At 40.2% G+C, this 18,141-nt stretch overlaps 1 protein-coding gene across 1 annotated transcript in view; it reads right to left on the bottom strand.

Moving 5' to 3' along the window:
* Positions 1-15,943, bottom strand: part of RAB39A (RAB39A, member RAS oncogene family) — a 30,131-nt gene extending 14,188 nt beyond the window's left edge. The window contains exon 1 of the mRNA XM_074356861.1: positions 15,572-15,943. Within this exon, the coding sequence (XP_074212962.1) occupies positions 15,572-15,798 (227 nt within the window). The 5' untranslated portion in view covers positions 15,799-15,943. The remainder of the gene's footprint in view (positions 1-15,571) is intronic.
* Between the last annotated feature and the right edge of the window lie 2,198 nt (positions 15,944-18,141).

The following is an 18,141-nucleotide window of genomic DNA, read 5'->3' as shown; positions in this document are numbered from 1 at the left end:
TTTTTCTTTGTGTAACGCCAAGGTCTTTCCATCAAAAACCTACAGATTTAATGCAATCCCTATCAAATTACCCAGGACGAATTTCACAGAACTAGAACAAATCATAATAAAATTTATATGGAACCACAAAAGACCTAGAATTGCCAAAGATTTACTGAAGAAAAAGAAAGAGGCTGGAGAAATAACTCTCCCAGACTTCAGACAATACTATAGAGCTAAAGTAATCAAAACAGCATGGTATTGGTACAAAAACAGACATATGGACCAATGGAACAGAATAGAGAGCCCAGAAATGAACCCACAAACTATGGTCAACTAATCTTCAACAAAGGAGGCAAGAACATACAATGGAATAAAGACAGTCTCTTCAGCAAATGGTGTTGGGAAAACTGGACAGCAGCATGTAAAGCAATGAAGCTAGAACACTCCCTCACACCATACCCAAAAATAAACCCAAAATGGATCAAAGACTTAAACATAAGACAAGATACAATAAACCTCCTAGAAGAAAACATAGGCAAAACATTATCTCACATACATCTCAGAAATGTTCTCCTAGAACAGTCTACCCAAGCAATAGCAATAAAAGAATAAACAAATGGGACCTAATTAAACTTACAAGCTTCTGCACAGCAAAGGAAACCATAAGCAAAACAAAATGACAACCTATGGAATGGGAGATAATTTTTGCAACAGATGAAAACAACAAAGGCTTGATCTCCAGAATATATAAGCAGCATATGACTTAATGAGAAGAAAACAAATAACCCAATCCAAAAATGGGCAGAAGACCTAAACAAGCAATTCTCCAAGGAAGAAATACAAATGATCAATAGGCACATGAAAAAATGCTCAATATCACTAATTATTAGAGAAATGCAAATCAAAACTACAGTGAGGTGTCACCTCACACCAGCCAGAATGGCCATTATTCAAAAGTCCACAAATGACAAATGCTGGAGAGGCTGTGGAGAAAAGGGAACCCTTCTACACTGTTGGTGGGAATGCAGGTTGGTGCAGCCATTGTGGAAAACAGTATGGAGATTCCTCAAAAGACTAGGAATAGGGGAAGGGTATAGCTCAGTGGTAGAGTGTGTGCCTAACATGTACGAGGTCCTAGGTTCAATTCCCAGCACCTCCATTAAAATAAATAAACAAACCTAATTACCTCCCCCACAATAAATAAATACATTAAAAACTAGGAATAGACTTACCATGTGACCCAGGAATCCCACTCCTGGGCATATATCCAGAAGGAACCCTACTTCAAAAAGACACCTGCACCCCAATGTTCATAGTGGCACTATTTACAATAGCCAAGACATGGAAACAGCCTAAATGTCCATCAACAGATGACTGGATAAAGAAGAAGTGGTATATTTATACAATGGAATACTATTCAGTCATAAAAATGACAACATAATGCCATTTGCAGCAACATGGATGTCCCTGGAGAATGTCATTCTACATTCTAAGTGAAGTAAGCCAGAAAGAGAAAGAAAAATACCATATGAGATCACTCATATGTGGAATCTTAAAAAAAAAAACAAAAACACATAAATACAAAACAGAAACAGGCTCACAGACATAGAATACAAACTTGTGGTTGCCAAGCGGGTGAGGGGTGGGAAGGGACAGGTTGGGATTTCAAAATGTAGAATAGAAAAACAAGATTATACTGTATACCACAGGGAAATATATACAAGATCTTATGGTAGCTCACAGCGAAAAAAAATGTGACAATGAATATATGTATGTTCATGTATAACTGAAAAATTGTGCTCTGCACTGGAAATTGACACAGCATTGTAAAATGACTATAACTCAATAAAAAAAATCAAGTCTGTGGTTGTGGAGGCTACATGTAATACTGACAAGACCTAATATTAGGCCATATTCTTTCTTTGAATATGCAAATCAAATACCCTTTCATTTTTCTTTTACCACAGATCATCATGTTATGATAGGCTTTCTTATCACCCGCCCCAGCACGTTCCAATTACGTTTTAGCCTCTATTTTCCTCGAAAGTAATTAACACTCTAATATCCTGTATAGTTTTTCCAACTTATTTGCTTACAGCCTGTCTCCACCATTAGAAGATAAGCTTCAAGAGAGCAAGGATTTTTTGCCATTTTTTTTTTTTGGAACGCTGTATCCCTGGCGTCTAAGACAGAACTGGGCACCCATGAGGCCCATCAACAGTTGTAAATAAATAAACAACTGAATTAATAAGTTCAGACTGTCAGACCGTGCCCTGGCAGCAGGCAAATGCTAAGCAAATGGGAGAATAACAGAAGGAAGTACAAAAAAGTTTACCTCCTTTTGGTATTTTTGGTGAGAATCAGGAAGTCAAAAGAGGAGAAATGTGCTGAGTAACAGCACACACTACACACACACGGGTGAAACCACCCACCTACTGTATATACGTTGGTAGTAATTCAAATTATACTTTGCAGTGGATTCTGGAAGGCAGAGCCAGTTATGTGAAAATCCAAATAATTTATCTGGAAATTAATGAGACCTGTTTCTAGCTTCACTAATTGTCTGCGAGGTGATAATGAGAGGACGTTTGCTTTCTATCTGGTGTTGTATTAGAAAAGTGTGTGAAAGATTTCAGCACTAATACCCACACTTTCTGGACTCCTTTTGCAGAACAAAAGAGAGATGATGGCCAGCTTCTCCTGATTATTTTATTTTCCATGTAACACAGTACATTATGTGATCTAAACTAATCACAGAACATTTCTTCTTGGGTTATAATTCTCCCACCACTTTTTTGACTTCTGTTTCTATACAACTTTCTCACTATTGCTTCATTTCATGTGCTGTTATCTCTCCAGATTTAAAATTTTTATTGGTGTTTATCATTTTCTCACTTCATCTTATATCTGAAATTATGTAGCTTTTGTTTTCAAGTCATTTTGCCTTTCTTTTTTTGTGGGAGGTAATTAGGTTTGTTCATTTATTATTTTTCTAATGGAGATACTGGGGATTGAGCCCAGGATGTCACGCCTGCTAGGCAGGCACTATTTTCAAGTCATTTGAACAGGCTGTTCTTTTCCTTCTTTCTTTTTCTAAGTTTGTGTTTTCATCAAAGTTACCTGTGCACTTACCACACATCCTTATTGATTCTGTTGCCCAAACTTGCCAGTATTGCTTTATCATAATTTTAGAAAGATTATTTCTTGGCATTTGTGTCATTCTGACTGTGTAGATACTTTTTAGTGCTGAGCCCTGGTACAAGCTATGATCTCTTACCACGTACATTGTATATTAGTCAAGATAGACCAGGATATGCTACAGCAACAAACAATCCACCTCTTGATAGGAAGAATGTTAAAAAATCTGGGCTATATTTTAAAACCACCACATGTGAATTCTGCTCAAATCCACTGGCCAGAATTAGTCGTAAGTGACTCTAAGTGCAAGAGGGAAGGGAAATATATTCCTCCTGTGTCCAGAAGAAAAGAAGCATCAGCTATAAGTGAGCACTAAGTCTCTATCACATATTTTTCTTCCTTTCTTTTCCTTTTTGCTGTTTTCCATGTAGTCCTCAATAATCCAACCCCAAACTCTCTGCCAGTTGCCTTCTTTCATTTTTTTTAATTTTTTTTTTCAGTTGCCTTCTTTTAAAAAGTTCATTCCTGTTAGCTTTTCTGTCAATTTCATCTTCCTGAGGTCTCTCCTACAATCTTCCACCCTGCTCCAATCTGGCCTGGTTGTCCCTGGTATCTGTGGCAGGGATACCATCCTAGGATCTCCCTTCACCGTCTCTTTGAGCATTCCTTTTGCTTTTCTTCAGAGGCAGAGCCCCTGTTCCTTACATCCCATGTGTTCTTCATTCCTGGTTGACTCTTTTAAGTGCGTGCATGTGTCTGCAGGGCACATCCCCAAGTAACTTCCTAAAAAGAGATGCATGAAGTAATGTTCTGAAGTCTTGCACGTTTGATTTATTCTGCGCTCACAGTTGAATGACAGTTTGGCCAGATGTGGAATTTTTAGAATTCTGAAGTCCCTCCATTGCCCTCTAACTTCAGCTGTCGTTTTCAGGAAGTTTGAAGTCACTCTGATTCCTCATTTTTTTTATGTGACCTGTTACGCATGCTGCCACCCTTGCCCTGGAAGTTTGTAGGAAGTTCTCTGTGGCCCCAGTGTTCTAGAATTTCATGACGATGTTTCTTAGAATGTGTCTTCTTTCATCTATGTGCTGGAGCCTTCCAATCTGAAAACTCAGGTCCCTACATCTTGGAAAATTTTCTTGAATTGCTTCACTGATGATTTCTCCCCTCTGTTTTTTCTGTTCCATTTTTCTGGAATGCCTGTTGCTTATTTATTGAAACTTTTGGACTAGTTCTCTAATAAAAAAATTTCCCCCCTATTTTCTAAGTCTTTGTCTTTTTGTCCTACTTTTGGAGAGATTTCCCCAACTTTATTATTTATTTGGTGTGGGGGGGTTGTAATTAGGTTTACTTATTTATTTATTTTTAGAGGAGACACTGGGGATTGAACCCAGGACCTCGTGTATGCTAAACATAAACTCTACCTCTTGAGGCATACCCTCCCCACTTCTGAACTTTATATTGTTTTATTTTTCCTACTGTGTTTCCAAAAACTCTGTTGTTCTCAGAATATTTTTTTTAAAAAATAGTATCCTGTTCTTTTATGACTGCAATATTTTCCTTTTATCCCTCTGAGAAGATTAAAGATAGGGTTTTTTTTTTAATATTCCTTTCTCCCTTATTAAGTTTGTTTTTCTGATTGCTTTTGGTTTCTGTTTATTTTGGTCTCTAAGTTTCATATTACATTTTTCTTAGTATTTCTTGTAATCTTTCATTGAGACTAAAAGCCTCACTTGTAAGATGATAAGGCTCGATCATTTAGTTGAGAAAACTGTGATGTTGGTACCTTAAGTCTTTCCTCTTGGCCTGGTCAGTTTTATCAGAAATGATTTCACCAATGTCTTGTTTGAAGAGTGAAGGTCTGATTGCCAGCACTCTGGGAGCTAACACGGCCCAGAAGGCTGGACAGTCTAAGCATATAATACGCATACATTCACCAAAAGCCTTTACTTTTTTTAAGAGACTCCAAACTCAATGATGCCTGATGCTTCCAGTAAGGGACTTGATGTTTAATTCTTTTCAAAGAATCAATTTCTAGTTTCTTTGCCAATGTTGGGGGAGAGGAGTCACTTGGTGTGTGGAATGCTGGAGGGGATTTGAGACTTCAGTCTTTCTTAAACAGACTGATAACCAAGGATCCTGATTTTAGCATTCCCACTTCAGAAGAATTTGGTATCACCATTTCTTGAGTCTTTACGGGATTCAATGATATATCCTGGGTTGGTTTTTAGCTTTTTCCGCCACCAGCTTAGAAACTAGTTTTCTTTAATCTGCTAATCCATTTCCCATTCCTCCGTCTGCTTTCTTACTTCCAAAACTTCGTTGCTATTGTCTTCTGATCTATTCTCCTTGTTAGGACTTATGGTTAAAACATGAAACTATTGTCACTTTAGCGAAGTTTCAGGATAAAAAAGCTAACACAGGCACAGGTGTTCAATCTGCTATTATTACTGGAAGCCACTTCTCTGTCTGTGGTTACTGTTTCCTATTGTTATTCCTAACTACCAACACATCCTTCATGTCCCTGCATCAAGAACCACATTCTTTCAGACACATCCTCTGAAACTAGCCCTCACCCTACACACAGATGACAATTCCTCCCTTTGTTCTGCAGCTGGAACTTATTTTGGTACCTACCAGCCTTTATCGCAATTATTTGATTCTTAACGTTCTTTGCTAGGAGTCTGTGAGAAAGACCTCTAATTGTCCCCCTGGGTCTATTCTCCCTGTCTTTAGTAACAGAACTCCACAAGTTTTAGCTTGCATACAGCAACTCAAATAGAGACTATATTCCCCAGCACCTCTTGCAGTTAGCTGTGGTCATGTCACTAAGTTTAGATCAATGGGACATGATGAGTTTTGTGTGCAGTCTGAGGTTCATTTGCTTGAAGAAGCCATCTGCCTGAGACTTCCTCTTTCTTCTGGCTTGCTAGAAAATGGCAATAACTGGAGAACCCTGGAAACTGACACTGAGGCAAAGCCACCCAGATCAGAACTGCTCATCCTGGACTATTCACACAGGGGAGAGAGAAACAAAGTTCTATATTATTTAAGGTACCATTTGGGGCAATCTCTTGGTTATAGTGGTGTAGTCTGACTCCACCCTGGATAAAGACAGCATGGACCTTGAATGTGAGACTATATCATTTATTTTTCTACCTAGTACCTGTTGTACAGTTAATCTAATTAAATGCACAGATTTCCATACATCAGTTATCACCCTGATTGATTTCAGTTTTCCTAGGAAAAACGGAAAGCTACTTCATAGTATTTTTAAAAACATTTTATTTTTATTTATTATTGTATTATTTAATTTTTTTGGTAATATTTAAGTATTTAGAAAATTTTGATGGGAGATGGTAATTAGGTTTATTTATTTTTAGAGGAGGTACTGGGGATTGAACTCAGGACCTCGTGAATGCCAAGCATGCGCTCTACCACTTAAGCTATACCCTCTGCCAGCTACTTCATAGTATACTTCTGAAACTTTAGGACACTGGGGCCAGTATTTGCTTGTAGCTTTACTTAATATCCAACACCTCTCCTTGTCTAACAAGGCAAAAGGCTTCATATAAATTCCTCCGCTGCAGTGGCAGGGTTCATTCCAGTTACTAAGTGTAGCAGTGCAGTCACTGAGTTCTGCATGGAGGGGAGGGTTTGCATTGTTCCCTTCATGAAAGGGAGGTAATTGGGGATCGAACCCCTGATCTCTTGGGTGCTGAGCATGCGCTCTACCACTTGAGCGCCACCCTTCCCCCGGAGGGGAGTGTTAATTGTCATTGCAGCCACACACGTGCCTGCTGCCAGTTTTCAGCATCACTTCTCTCGTGTAAAGCTATTTCTCCTTTTGTTTCTGAATTTAGCAGTAAACTAATGATTTGAATAGACATAGCAATTAACTGGGTCTACAGAGATGACAGTGGGGGTGGGGTTGTATGCAAACAGAATATTTTTCAGGGTAGAAACTACGCAATCTGCCAATAAAAGTCTTTTCCACCATGCCAGGAGGCCTGGTGCAGCAGAAAGGGCACTGAACAGAGGTGTTTAGAGAACTGGGCAAACCCACTAACAAATTACAAGGCCTGGGGCAAGTCAAAGCCTCTCTGGACATTAGTTCTATTATTTTAAAAATGAGACTGTTGTATCAGATCATCTGTCCGTTCCTTTCCAGTCCTACGGTTGTACCAAAATGGCCAAAATGTTGACCAGTGTGGCTGATCTCTCTGGCTTCTTTCATGTGTCTTCCCCCCCTCACTTTTTTGGATTTTGTTTTCAATTCATCTCTCACTAATTTTCCTTGCATCCAATAGTTCTCTCTTATACAATTACACCTCTCTTCCACCTTTAATTCTCTTTTCAGTCTGTCCACCTAGTCTATCGAATCTGTCTTAAATTTCACCTCATATTTGCTGCATTCACTTCTGCTTTCCTAATCCCATGGGCTTTCTGCAGCCCTTTCATACCTAAGAAATCTAACATTATGAGGTTTCATCAGTTTGCCCCTTTGTCAGTCTTCCAGTTTTCCTAGTGTTCTACGTGGAAGATTCTGTGGGTGAAACAAGCACGCGGTCCGTGTAAAAGTGTGACAGATGGCTAGAAGTCAGGCAAGAAGATAAACCTTTTAATTTTGAATGAGGGGACGAAAATCAAGGGGCTCTCTAGAGTTTACAGCTCTGACTAGATCTCGCCCTAAAATACAATAATCAAGTGTTTTAAAAGGGAGACCTAATGAAGTTATCCAGCAGCAGCAGCAAGAAACATAGAGAATCATATAGAGAAACTGTGAGGGGGGCTCAAATATACTCCTAAAATTTAAGGAACTGTCTACACTTTTTCTTTGAAGTCCTGGCCCCTAAAGTGCTCTGATCTCTCTCTCTCTACTGGTTCCTAAAATACTTCTATGTAAAAGGACCCTGGGTTGGGAAACACCGTGTCTGTCTTGGGCATTTACAAAGTATATTAGGATATCAGTATATTAAAAGCCCTGAGTAATTTTGCAACAACACAGCATTTCCAAAACTGTTGGATCAAGGAACACTTTACTCAGATTACACCTATTACTATCATTTTGAAAAATGCTACTCTGAAGAAAAACGATAGGCGATGCCTGGAATTTGAGACTCTGTATATAACCTTTCTTCATATGCCTTCTCCTACAGCCAGGACGCACTGCATATCTGCCCAAATGCCCCCTGCAGCTCTGCCCCTGATCTGTGCTCAGAGGAGGGGGTTCAGTCTGGGCCACACACTATCCTGTTGTATTTGAGGCAGGAGTCTGTAATTTAGGCTGCCTTCAGCCTCATCTATTCCAGGCCATATCACACAAAGTCCTGTGATAAGGAAATACATTTGGAAAGGCTGAAAAAATCAGAAGAAAAACCACTTTCAACATTCCTAGTACAGGAAGATAATTTTTAACAGAGATTATGACCAATTATACAAAAGCAGGGGGGAAAAAAAGCGTTAGAGAAGGACAACATTTTGCCAAGAAAAGTCACTGATGACTTTTGAGGCATGGCTTGATAAAGACCTTCCTCAGCTGACTTCTGATGCACCCGCCACACCAGTGAAGTAGAAATAAATTTAAGAGAAGTCTCTGTTCCCTCACCTCAATATTTTTTTGGCTTTGAGATATTTTTGGTGGCGTCTTTATAGCCTAGCTATTGACATCAGTGGATGGTCTTAAAGACTTACTGTCAGTAGTAAAATAATTTTATTTAGTATGGTGTTCCTAAATTAAAAATGAATCATTACCATAGGAAGGAAATAGAAAAAAAACTTCAGAACATTTAACAAGAGAACACTGCTGAGATTTTAAACCAAGCTAAAATAATACGCCAGCTAGCCATCAACATTTACTCGATCACGCTTATATACAGAATTACTATCGATATTTTCAAACTTTTTTCCAGCTCAAACTAAAAATGTACCTTTATGTTTAAAACACACTGGACCTCTGTTTCACATTTTTTTCTGGAACTCATATAGGTCAGAACAGTGCTTTATTACATAAAGTGATTCCTTTTAGAAAACAGTGGGGTTTATCATAGTATCTGTTTCATGGTAAGCTAGGTAGATTGTGTGCAGTGGCAATTTTTAAATAAACCTCCCCAGAATTATATATTATCAGAAGTGATTAAAGGTTACTGACATTTGGAGGCAGATTTATTAATATCAGAAAGTATAGGCTTTGTAGGTATTTCGCCTTAGAAAGAACGAAAATATCTTATTAAAGGAAACCTGATGTTCCCCGGGACACGTGTGTGCACCTCAGTAGTATCTGCGTGGTCATCTTCCTTTCCCGCTGCTTGACAGGGCAGACTGGAAGCATGCAGATGCCCTGTAACTCAGCTAGGGTAAGAGTAACCTGCTCATAAAATACCAAAGTAAATAATCTCACACCATTCCCAGAAGTTGCTCTTTAAACTTTTAAGTCCCGTGGCTATGGAGGGTGAGTTGTTAAGAAATCTTTGTATGCTAACCAAACTGACGGACAATGGCTAGAAGTTTCTTCTCTCTTTCTCTCAGACCGAGCAAAGCACTTTTTTTTTTTTTTCATGTGAAAACTTTACTATGGGGATCCATGTACTCACAACACTACCTCTAATTTTTTTTTTCCTAGCCCTTGCTTTGAAAGCTAAATGTGGGGCCAACGTGTCAGAATACACGGTCATCAATGAAGCATGATAAGAAACTCCAGCATTCTTCAGCCACAGATCCACGACTCCGCCAACAGGGAAACGTTACTTCGAGATGAGATATTACCTCTTTAGGTGGTCATCCTCTTTAGAATGTAAATACTCCTGGCAGAACCCTTATTAAGTTTTAATAATTTTTCAAAGTTTTTTAAAAAGTTTTAATAATTTTGTGTCTCTTGATCTGCCAGCTACTTCTCTCTCTGAAGCTAAGATGGTGTAAAAAGCCACTAGGGATGGCTTTTTAACTGAGATGTGAGGGAAAACAGAAGAAGAGGATAGGTCAAGGTCTTACTATTCAAAAACAGAAGGAAAGAAACGCAGGAAAGCCCCAGAGGCCCAAGAATGAGCTTTATCGACTTCGCAGTTCTGCCAACTGCTGGCCTAGGAACCTCAAACGTTTGGAGTACAATATTTAGTTTACTATGTTTACAATATTTAGTTACTGAATAGTTAGAATGTATAATCATCTTCATATACCAATATATCATTGAGGTTGTAGTTACACATGCTAAATCAATTGATTCATTGAAGAAAAAAGAAATCAAGAAAAATTATCACAGATTTTTGGAATAACTATTTAGTTTCTTAACTGCAGTCACTCAAAATGGTCTGAACGCTGAGTGGACAGTGAGAATAACGTTTAGCGTATAAAGATACATGCTAATACACAGGTCCTCTTTCCACATTCTGCTACACTTGTTAGGAACCATGCTGGCTCCTTCTTACATACTATTTTACTCTGAAACACCATAAAGTAGATACTTTTTTGGGGTAACTGCTCACTTCTTTCTTCTGTGAATTTCTCTTTCCCAAAAAAGTAGACCCTGACAGATGCATCTGCATTATATGACCTATAATACATACCTGGGATATTTGTATTAAAATTCCTTTGTATCTTATGTATATATTATCTTAATAACCTTTCAGGGGGTGGGGAGCTGATTCACTGGCAGGTCAAGTAGCTAATGAGATTTTTTTCTTTCAAGAATTTGAGGAAAAGGCTCAGAGACTGAGACATAGCTGGGCGACAGCATTGGAGAATGGAAATAAACTAGAGAGAAAATCCATAAACTCTTGTTATGAGAGTTTCCATCCTTTCAGACACCTGTATGTTCAGCGAGCTTCTGTCTCTCATGAGATCTGTATCATTTATAATTTATTTCCTATATCTACACTAATTTGACTAGATTTCTGTAACTTATGACACAAATTATTTTAACTAAGACATTTTATTATCTGACTACTCAATACAAATATAGCCTAGCTTTCTATTGTTTCTAATAATTTGGAACTGCAATGATTATGGCACTTAATTGTGGACAATCTCTGCTCTGTTACCTACGCAGTTATGAACCGGCTAATCCACTATCAGCAAATCTTTTTCTGTTGAAGACCATGAACCACAGTAAGGAGTGTGGGGACCAAGTAAGGGTCCCTAAAAAATAAAAAGCCTATTTAGTTTAGGGGTCTTTAAAGGTATCTTAAGGAGAAATATAAAATGTTCATGTTGTTTACTTTAAAAATTATGAATGGAGAACATAAATTAAGCCACTTTTAAACATTAACGTCATATGGATGTTTTGAAGGGGCAAAGGAGAAAATGGAGACATAAGGGAGGCAGAGGGATAAATAAGGAAAAATAAGTTCAAAAGAAATGAGAGCATAAAAGACACATTAAAATAAAAGGAAGGAGAGGAAAAGATGGAAGGTGGGAGGAAACTATGAGCAGGGACAGACAGATGAAAGGGGTAAAGAAAAAATAAAAATAGAAGCCTAAGGAAGGGTAAGTTACAGGGAAGAGAAGGATACACAGATAAACAGGAGCTGGAGGGAAAGAAGAAGAGGCAGGCAGACAGCTGGGGAGAGGCCCAGGAGTCTAGTGGTATTAGAGGTCCCCCTCTGAGTTTTGGGGGGGCAGAGGACGCTGTCCCTTATAGAGCAGTTACTGCCTACAGCCCTTTGCTAGGAGAACTAGCTGGGTAACTAATGCCTTCAGGTATTCCCTTGCTCCAGACCGCCAAAAGTTTAGTGGTCCTGCTCAAAGGATGTGACTAGAGCAACTCATCAAGGGAGCTTAACTCCAAAATTATACTCCTTGGAACACTAACTATCATCGATTTTCAGATTTTAAGAATAGCCTCTCAAATAAATGTTGGAAATGCTAGTTTAATCAAAGTTCAGCATGTTTCTTTGCTCGACACTTCCTAGAGCCTTTGATGTGAATTTCGAAGGGAGAAATGGAATATAGGGATTTCCAAATTTATTGGATTACAGAACCCATCCTTTAAAAAAAAAAATCACAAGGGCTGAGCGTTCTGCAGAAGAGCCTTTGCGAAGCCCTGCACCAGGAGCACATTATTTTCTAAGCTTTACAACCAGTGGCTGTAACTGGAATACCCCAAAGGCCAGACAATGTGAAATAAAAGGCTGAATCCAGCTTGAAACCTCAGGTTTTCTGTCCCTGCAATGTTGCTATTTCTTTGTCTCATTTTATCTTCATGTTGCTTCAAATGCGTTTCCTAGAAAAAAATTCAGAATTTATATTCTTACGTTTGGTGCTCTGTACACTTCCAGCCTTATTTACACTTACTTAGCCTTATTCATACTGTGTTAAGCAATATTCTTATTTTCTTTCCTGATAAACTTCTTCCACTATGATGATTAAAAGATAACAGTGGTTACTGCTGGCTTCCCCTCAATGCCCTCAAACCCGTCTTTTCTTCTTCCTGGGCACATGGTAGCCTCATCCAAGTGTGGCCTTGTAACTAATATCTCCTCAATGAACTGAGAGTTTAGGTGATCTATACCACCTTGGCTTCACTTGCTTTAAAGAAACATCGCTTGTTTAGATCTTTTCTTTCCCCTCCCCCTGAGCTGGCACATAGTGTGCCTGCAACCCAGCTTGGTCCACACAGATGACGACAATGTCCTAGGGATGGCAGGAAAGTAGGAGGGAAGGTACCTGAACGATGGCCTGGAGCAGGCCACTCCGACAACTTGGACCACTTACCTTGAGACTGTTACACGAGAGAGAAATCAACTCATTAACGAAGGCACTGTAATTTTAAGTATCCTTAATACGGCAATTTAACATTCATCCTGAGTAAAACACAGAGTTAATAATAGAACTTAACAATCGAGTGTTATGTTACAATTTACAGATGCTCACATATTCATTATTTTTCTAACCCTTTGATTTTGTTCCATTTTATTTTTTGCAAGAGGTTACTGACTACTAGCATATATTAATCAGAACATTGAAAACCAAGGCTTTATTTGTCAATTATACCTCAATGAAGCTGGGTGAAGGAAAAATCTAAGGTTATTTATGGTCATAATTATCAGCTTACTATTTTGCTGTTCTGTAACATATTTGTTTATGCTTTCAGGCTATACCCCAAGCTGTCTAAAGTAGGCTCCTTTTTGTTAGTTTATATCTAACCACCAATAAACCTCCAAATAGACTATTTCCCACAAATTCCTAATGGTATGATTATAACTAATGACAGGACTATATATTCATGAACTACATAGCTCCTTCTTATGAAATCAGTGTGCTCATTCAAAGTAAGTATTTACATTTTCATAGAGGAAGGTACAGAATGATTTAACAATAATTGTTTAAGATGCAGTTTTATGGAGAAACATTCTGTTAAATGAGAGAAAAGCAAGTATTTGGAGGTAGCTACTGAAATCTGTATGTCTTTAGGAATACATCTTTGGTAAAGACCCAAACAAAATAAAGTATGGCTCATTGTCAGTAAACATTCCCTAAATGTCCTTGCATTATTATGAGACAGTTACTGTCTGGTTTTAATAATGTATATAAAGTGAATTACTATTTACATTCTTCTTAAAGGCAATAAAAAACAGTGATGTATTTAGCAGAAAGGTCTTTAAAAAATCTAACAAATTAATCATCCCTTACTTTCCTGTCAATTTGTTTAAGAGCTACTTTTAAGGAAAGAATTTTAGACACAAGATTTTACTATCTTTGTTTCTTGTAGCTGCAAATGATAGTAGCTGCTAGAAGTTTAAGGTATAAGGAACATGTTTTTATTATATTCACTTTAGAGGATAGAGCAAGAGCGATTAGTAAACACTTTTTTCTGACCATGAAATATCTTAAAGTTCACCTCTGACTGAGATCACACGGGAAGGAATTTTTAATCAACTCAGAATGGTAAAACTGTCACGAATCTTAGAGATTATGATGACTCCATTTTACAGATGAGGAATCAGAAGTTTGAAAAATTATTTTAAAGGAGGCATCTTGAAACAAAGTTCTTCATGGATTCTTGTACAATTCAAATCACTAACCTTTAACATCTCTCTGAAAGGCTGGTCTTACCATCTTTCCACTTCACAAATGGGAATACTGAAGTATAAGCAAGCTAAGGAGTCACTTATCTCTGTGAATCAGTGTCATAGCTGGGAAGGGAAGCCAAAACTTTCAATGTTGGAACATTCTCACGAGGCAGGCTGCTCTCACTCGGAACGGATGCTGGCTGGTGTAAGGGGAAGCCATGTTTGGGAAGTCCCCTCATGGACTACTCTCTCTCACAAGCAGAGTTCTTGCTGAAGACTACATAATGCTTGCTGTAATGAGTTCCAAATGATAAAGCAATCTTTGAAAAACCCCAGACTCTACCCTAGAGGCCCTACCTTCCTCAAAAAAAAAAAAAAAAAAGTCCTTGAATTCTAGAAATTTAAAATGTGTTTCATAACTGGTTCAATCTTAAGTATCTGGGAAATGCATAGAATTTACATTTAGTTTTAATTTACATGTTGCCTTTGTGAAATCCTTCAGGGTTTCAATGAGCATTCAGACTGAGACTATTCATTTGGGTCCCTCCTTCTCTATTTAGAAATGTATTTTCTGATCTATTAGCACCCTGAGATCTATTAGCACCACGTTGATAACCAATTATAAATAAAATAAAGGAAAAGTTCCTAACAAATCTCAGTATGTATATCTCTTTTCTCCACCAAAGCCCCAATGATGACAAAGTTCTAAAGACAACTCAACCCTTAAAAAACAAAACAAAAAACTCCTCAGCTGTGCCTCTGCCCCTGATGTTACATCCGGTTGCTGTACAATGTACGTTCCCACGGGTCCTGGCCCAGTATTTCTGATGACCACATTCGGTGCTGTGAGGTGTTCAAACCATTACCGCATTCATCTCCCTGTGAACGATGCCCAATGAGCTCATGCAGTAATCTGGGCTGGAGCACTGCTTGCTGTGAAGCTAAAGGGATCAATCGTGACTCTGGGGGCCCTTGGCTGCTGTTCTCCGGAGCCGCAGAGATGGAAAGCCGCTGGGTCAGGGGAAGGAAAGGGGAACTTGGGGGAGGGTGGCCGGGTCAGGGTGTGCGCAGCTAGGGACCCTGAGTTTGGGGAGAAAGCAGCAGGAGAGCCTTAGAGTTGGGGATAAAAACACCAGCAGGGGCGGAGAGAGTGAGGCTGGTGAGGGGGCTCTGGGTTCAGGCGGGAAAGGTAACACGCTAAAGGAGCGCAGGAAATGGGCGCCAAAGAAAGAAGTGAGAAATTGCGGAGGAGGAAGTCGTCCCTGGAAGAGGAGGGGCAAAGGGGAAGCGAGAATGGAGTGTTTGCACTTTCGAGAGAGGGGAGGGCCGGAGCCTCTCCCGACCGGGGTCGGAGCGGCCGACGCTGGGGGAAGGGGGTGCCCAGGCGGACGGAGGGGCCAGCGCGGTCCCTGGGGTCCCCGGGGTCCCGGCGCCGGCGGCCCTACCTGAACCGCTCCTGTCCCGCTGTATCCCAGAGCTGCAGCTTGATCCTCTTGCCCGGCTCGATCTCCAGCAGGCGGGAGAAGAAGTCCACGCCGACGGTGGGGTCGCAGGCGGGGGAGCGCAGCCCAGGAAAGCGGCCCTGAGTGAAGCGGTGCAGGAGGCACGACTTGCCCACGGTGGAGTCCCCGATCACGATGAGGCGGAACTGGTAGATCCAGATGGTCTCCATCGCTCACGTGCCCGCGGGTTCCAGGGCCGCCCCACCCGCCCACCCGCCGCGGGCCAAGTTCGGCGGCGGGAACTGTCCCTTCAGCACCGCCCGGGCACCCGCCCGCCACCTTCCAGCATATTCCTGCGGCTGCGGCCGCCGCCTGGTCCCCGCCCTCTCTGGAAGAAGAGGCGGGCCCGGCAGTGACGGAGGCGGGGCCTCGGGCCAGGGGGCGGGGCCGGGCCGTGGCGCGGGGTGGGGGAGACAGTCTAGCAACGTGCGGACTCCCGCCCTCGACCTCTGTAAATCACTTTCCTGCAAAGCTCACTGGGCGCCGAGGGGGAAGTGGGTGTGGCGAAAGGACGTGACAGCAGCAACAGCCAATGAAAATGAAGCAAGGTCTCAACTCAGGGAGGGTCAGCCAATGAAAAGTGAGAATCATTTTCTTGCAGGCGTCAGGGCGGACTTGTCAGATTCCGGCTCTGATTTTGGAAATGGGGGTGGCGTCCCCTGGGTCACCACTGTAGTTTCCTCTTTTATCGATTTGACCAGCTCTGTGACCACAGTTACCTTGCAAATTTCTGAGCTTTGCATTTGCGGCTTTCTGCTCTCTAGCCTTGTGGATTGCCACCTCCGAGGCGTTCTAAGGTGGAGTTGAGAGCAGAAAAGAAAGAAATTTTCAGAGCAAGTTCTGGGTGCCCCTAGGAAGCGCTTTGGCCATTGCTCCTGCCACCACCATCCCTTTCTCACTGCAGAAGAGGGAGAAAAATACCAAGAATCAACTCCATACTCTTTAGGGCCCTTCAGCTAAGGAAAGGAGAAGAGAAAAAAATTGAATATTCATATATTCATTAAAAAAAAAAACCCTCCCATTCTTCTCGGTCTCTGCTCTGTATGTCGGAAAAATCCTTAAGTGGTTCCTTCTTAGCTTGTGTCTGGTCGAGGACCTAAATAAACAATGCACACCTGAATTCTGGTGAGATCGTTCTACTTTCCCATGCCTTCCTTCAAACTGGTTAATAAGTGAATTCAAGATTTATCTTTTAAAACTTAAACAGTTTTAAAGTGTGTTTTTAACTTATGGTTACCAAAGGGGGGGGGCCAATAAATTTGGAATTTGTGATTAACAGATACACACACTACTATATATAAAACAGGTAAACAAGGATCTACTGTATAGAAAGGGGAACTATATTCAATATCTTACAATAATCTATGAAGGAAAAAAACCTGAAAAAGAATCGATATGCATGTATAACAGAATCACTTTGCTGTACATCTGAAACATTGTAAATCAACTATGCTTCAATTAAAAAAATAAAAATTAAAAAAGTGTGTTTTTTGCCAAAATAGAATTTTAACAATTCCACTTTTTTTCATGCCCACATCCAAACTTAAAACTTTTTGTTATTCATCCTTACTTCCTTTCTTGTTTTGGAGGAAGAAGTATTGTTTTCAAGGATGTGCTTAATACCCTGCCACCCATCTTTTTAAAACATTTCTTTCCAACAGTTGATCTTTATTTTGTACCATTTATACCTCAAATCTCCCCCTTTCCAATTGTTTATACTGTTCAGCCAATAGACATACTCAGGTATCCATGATCCTGAAACCAAGCAGAAGATCTTTCCATGATGCCCTCTCCTTTCGATTTTTGCTTTCTCCATTATTCTCCTTCTCAAACATTAAAAAAAGAACGACGTATTCTCATTTTTCACCCACAGTTTGCCTTCATCCCTCTCCATGTCTAATACGCCCCTGAAAACTTCTTTTGATAAGGTTGCCAGGGGCCTTCTAACTGCCAGATCTACTCCTCCCCACCCCATCATTCATCTTTATTTATTCTTCTTGACCTCACAATAGCTTTTGTTGATTATACTCTGTTGCTAAACTGATTGGCTGACCCAACTCTTAACCACAGTCTTTCTGCTAGTCCTCCTCCAGTTAGGGATGGCCAAGTGACGGAGTTCTGATCAATGAGACGTAAGTGGTGCTTCTAGTAAAGCCTTTATTTTTCTGATGGGGGCTGGCACCACTAATGCCCATCACCCTGTCTCCTTTCCTTTTCCTTCTCACCTGGAAGGTGTAACAGCCATCTTGTGACCATAAAGGTGAAGGCTGGATGCTAAAAATGGTGGTAGAAGTGAGAGGAAGAGACCGGGTCCCAGATGGACCTGTTGATCAGTGGTACCAGCTCCAGACATCTTGTTGTTTGGGATAAATAAATCAGTATTTGTTTAAAACACTGGTGACTGGATTTTCTATAAGTAGAATCTAAATAATCTTATTTCTTGGCTTCTATGAATGCATTCTCTCCTAGTTTCCTGTTCTTTTTAACCTCCTTCACTGATTCCTTTCTGTGAT

This window comes from Camelus bactrianus, chromosome 33 (genome assembly GCF_048773025.1).
Source record: "Camelus bactrianus isolate YW-2024 breed Bactrian camel chromosome 33, ASM4877302v1, whole genome shotgun sequence".
Lineage (NCBI taxonomy): Eukaryota > Metazoa > Chordata > Mammalia > Artiodactyla > Camelidae > Camelus > Camelus bactrianus.
This window is presented reverse-complemented; position numbering and strand designations above follow the sequence as displayed.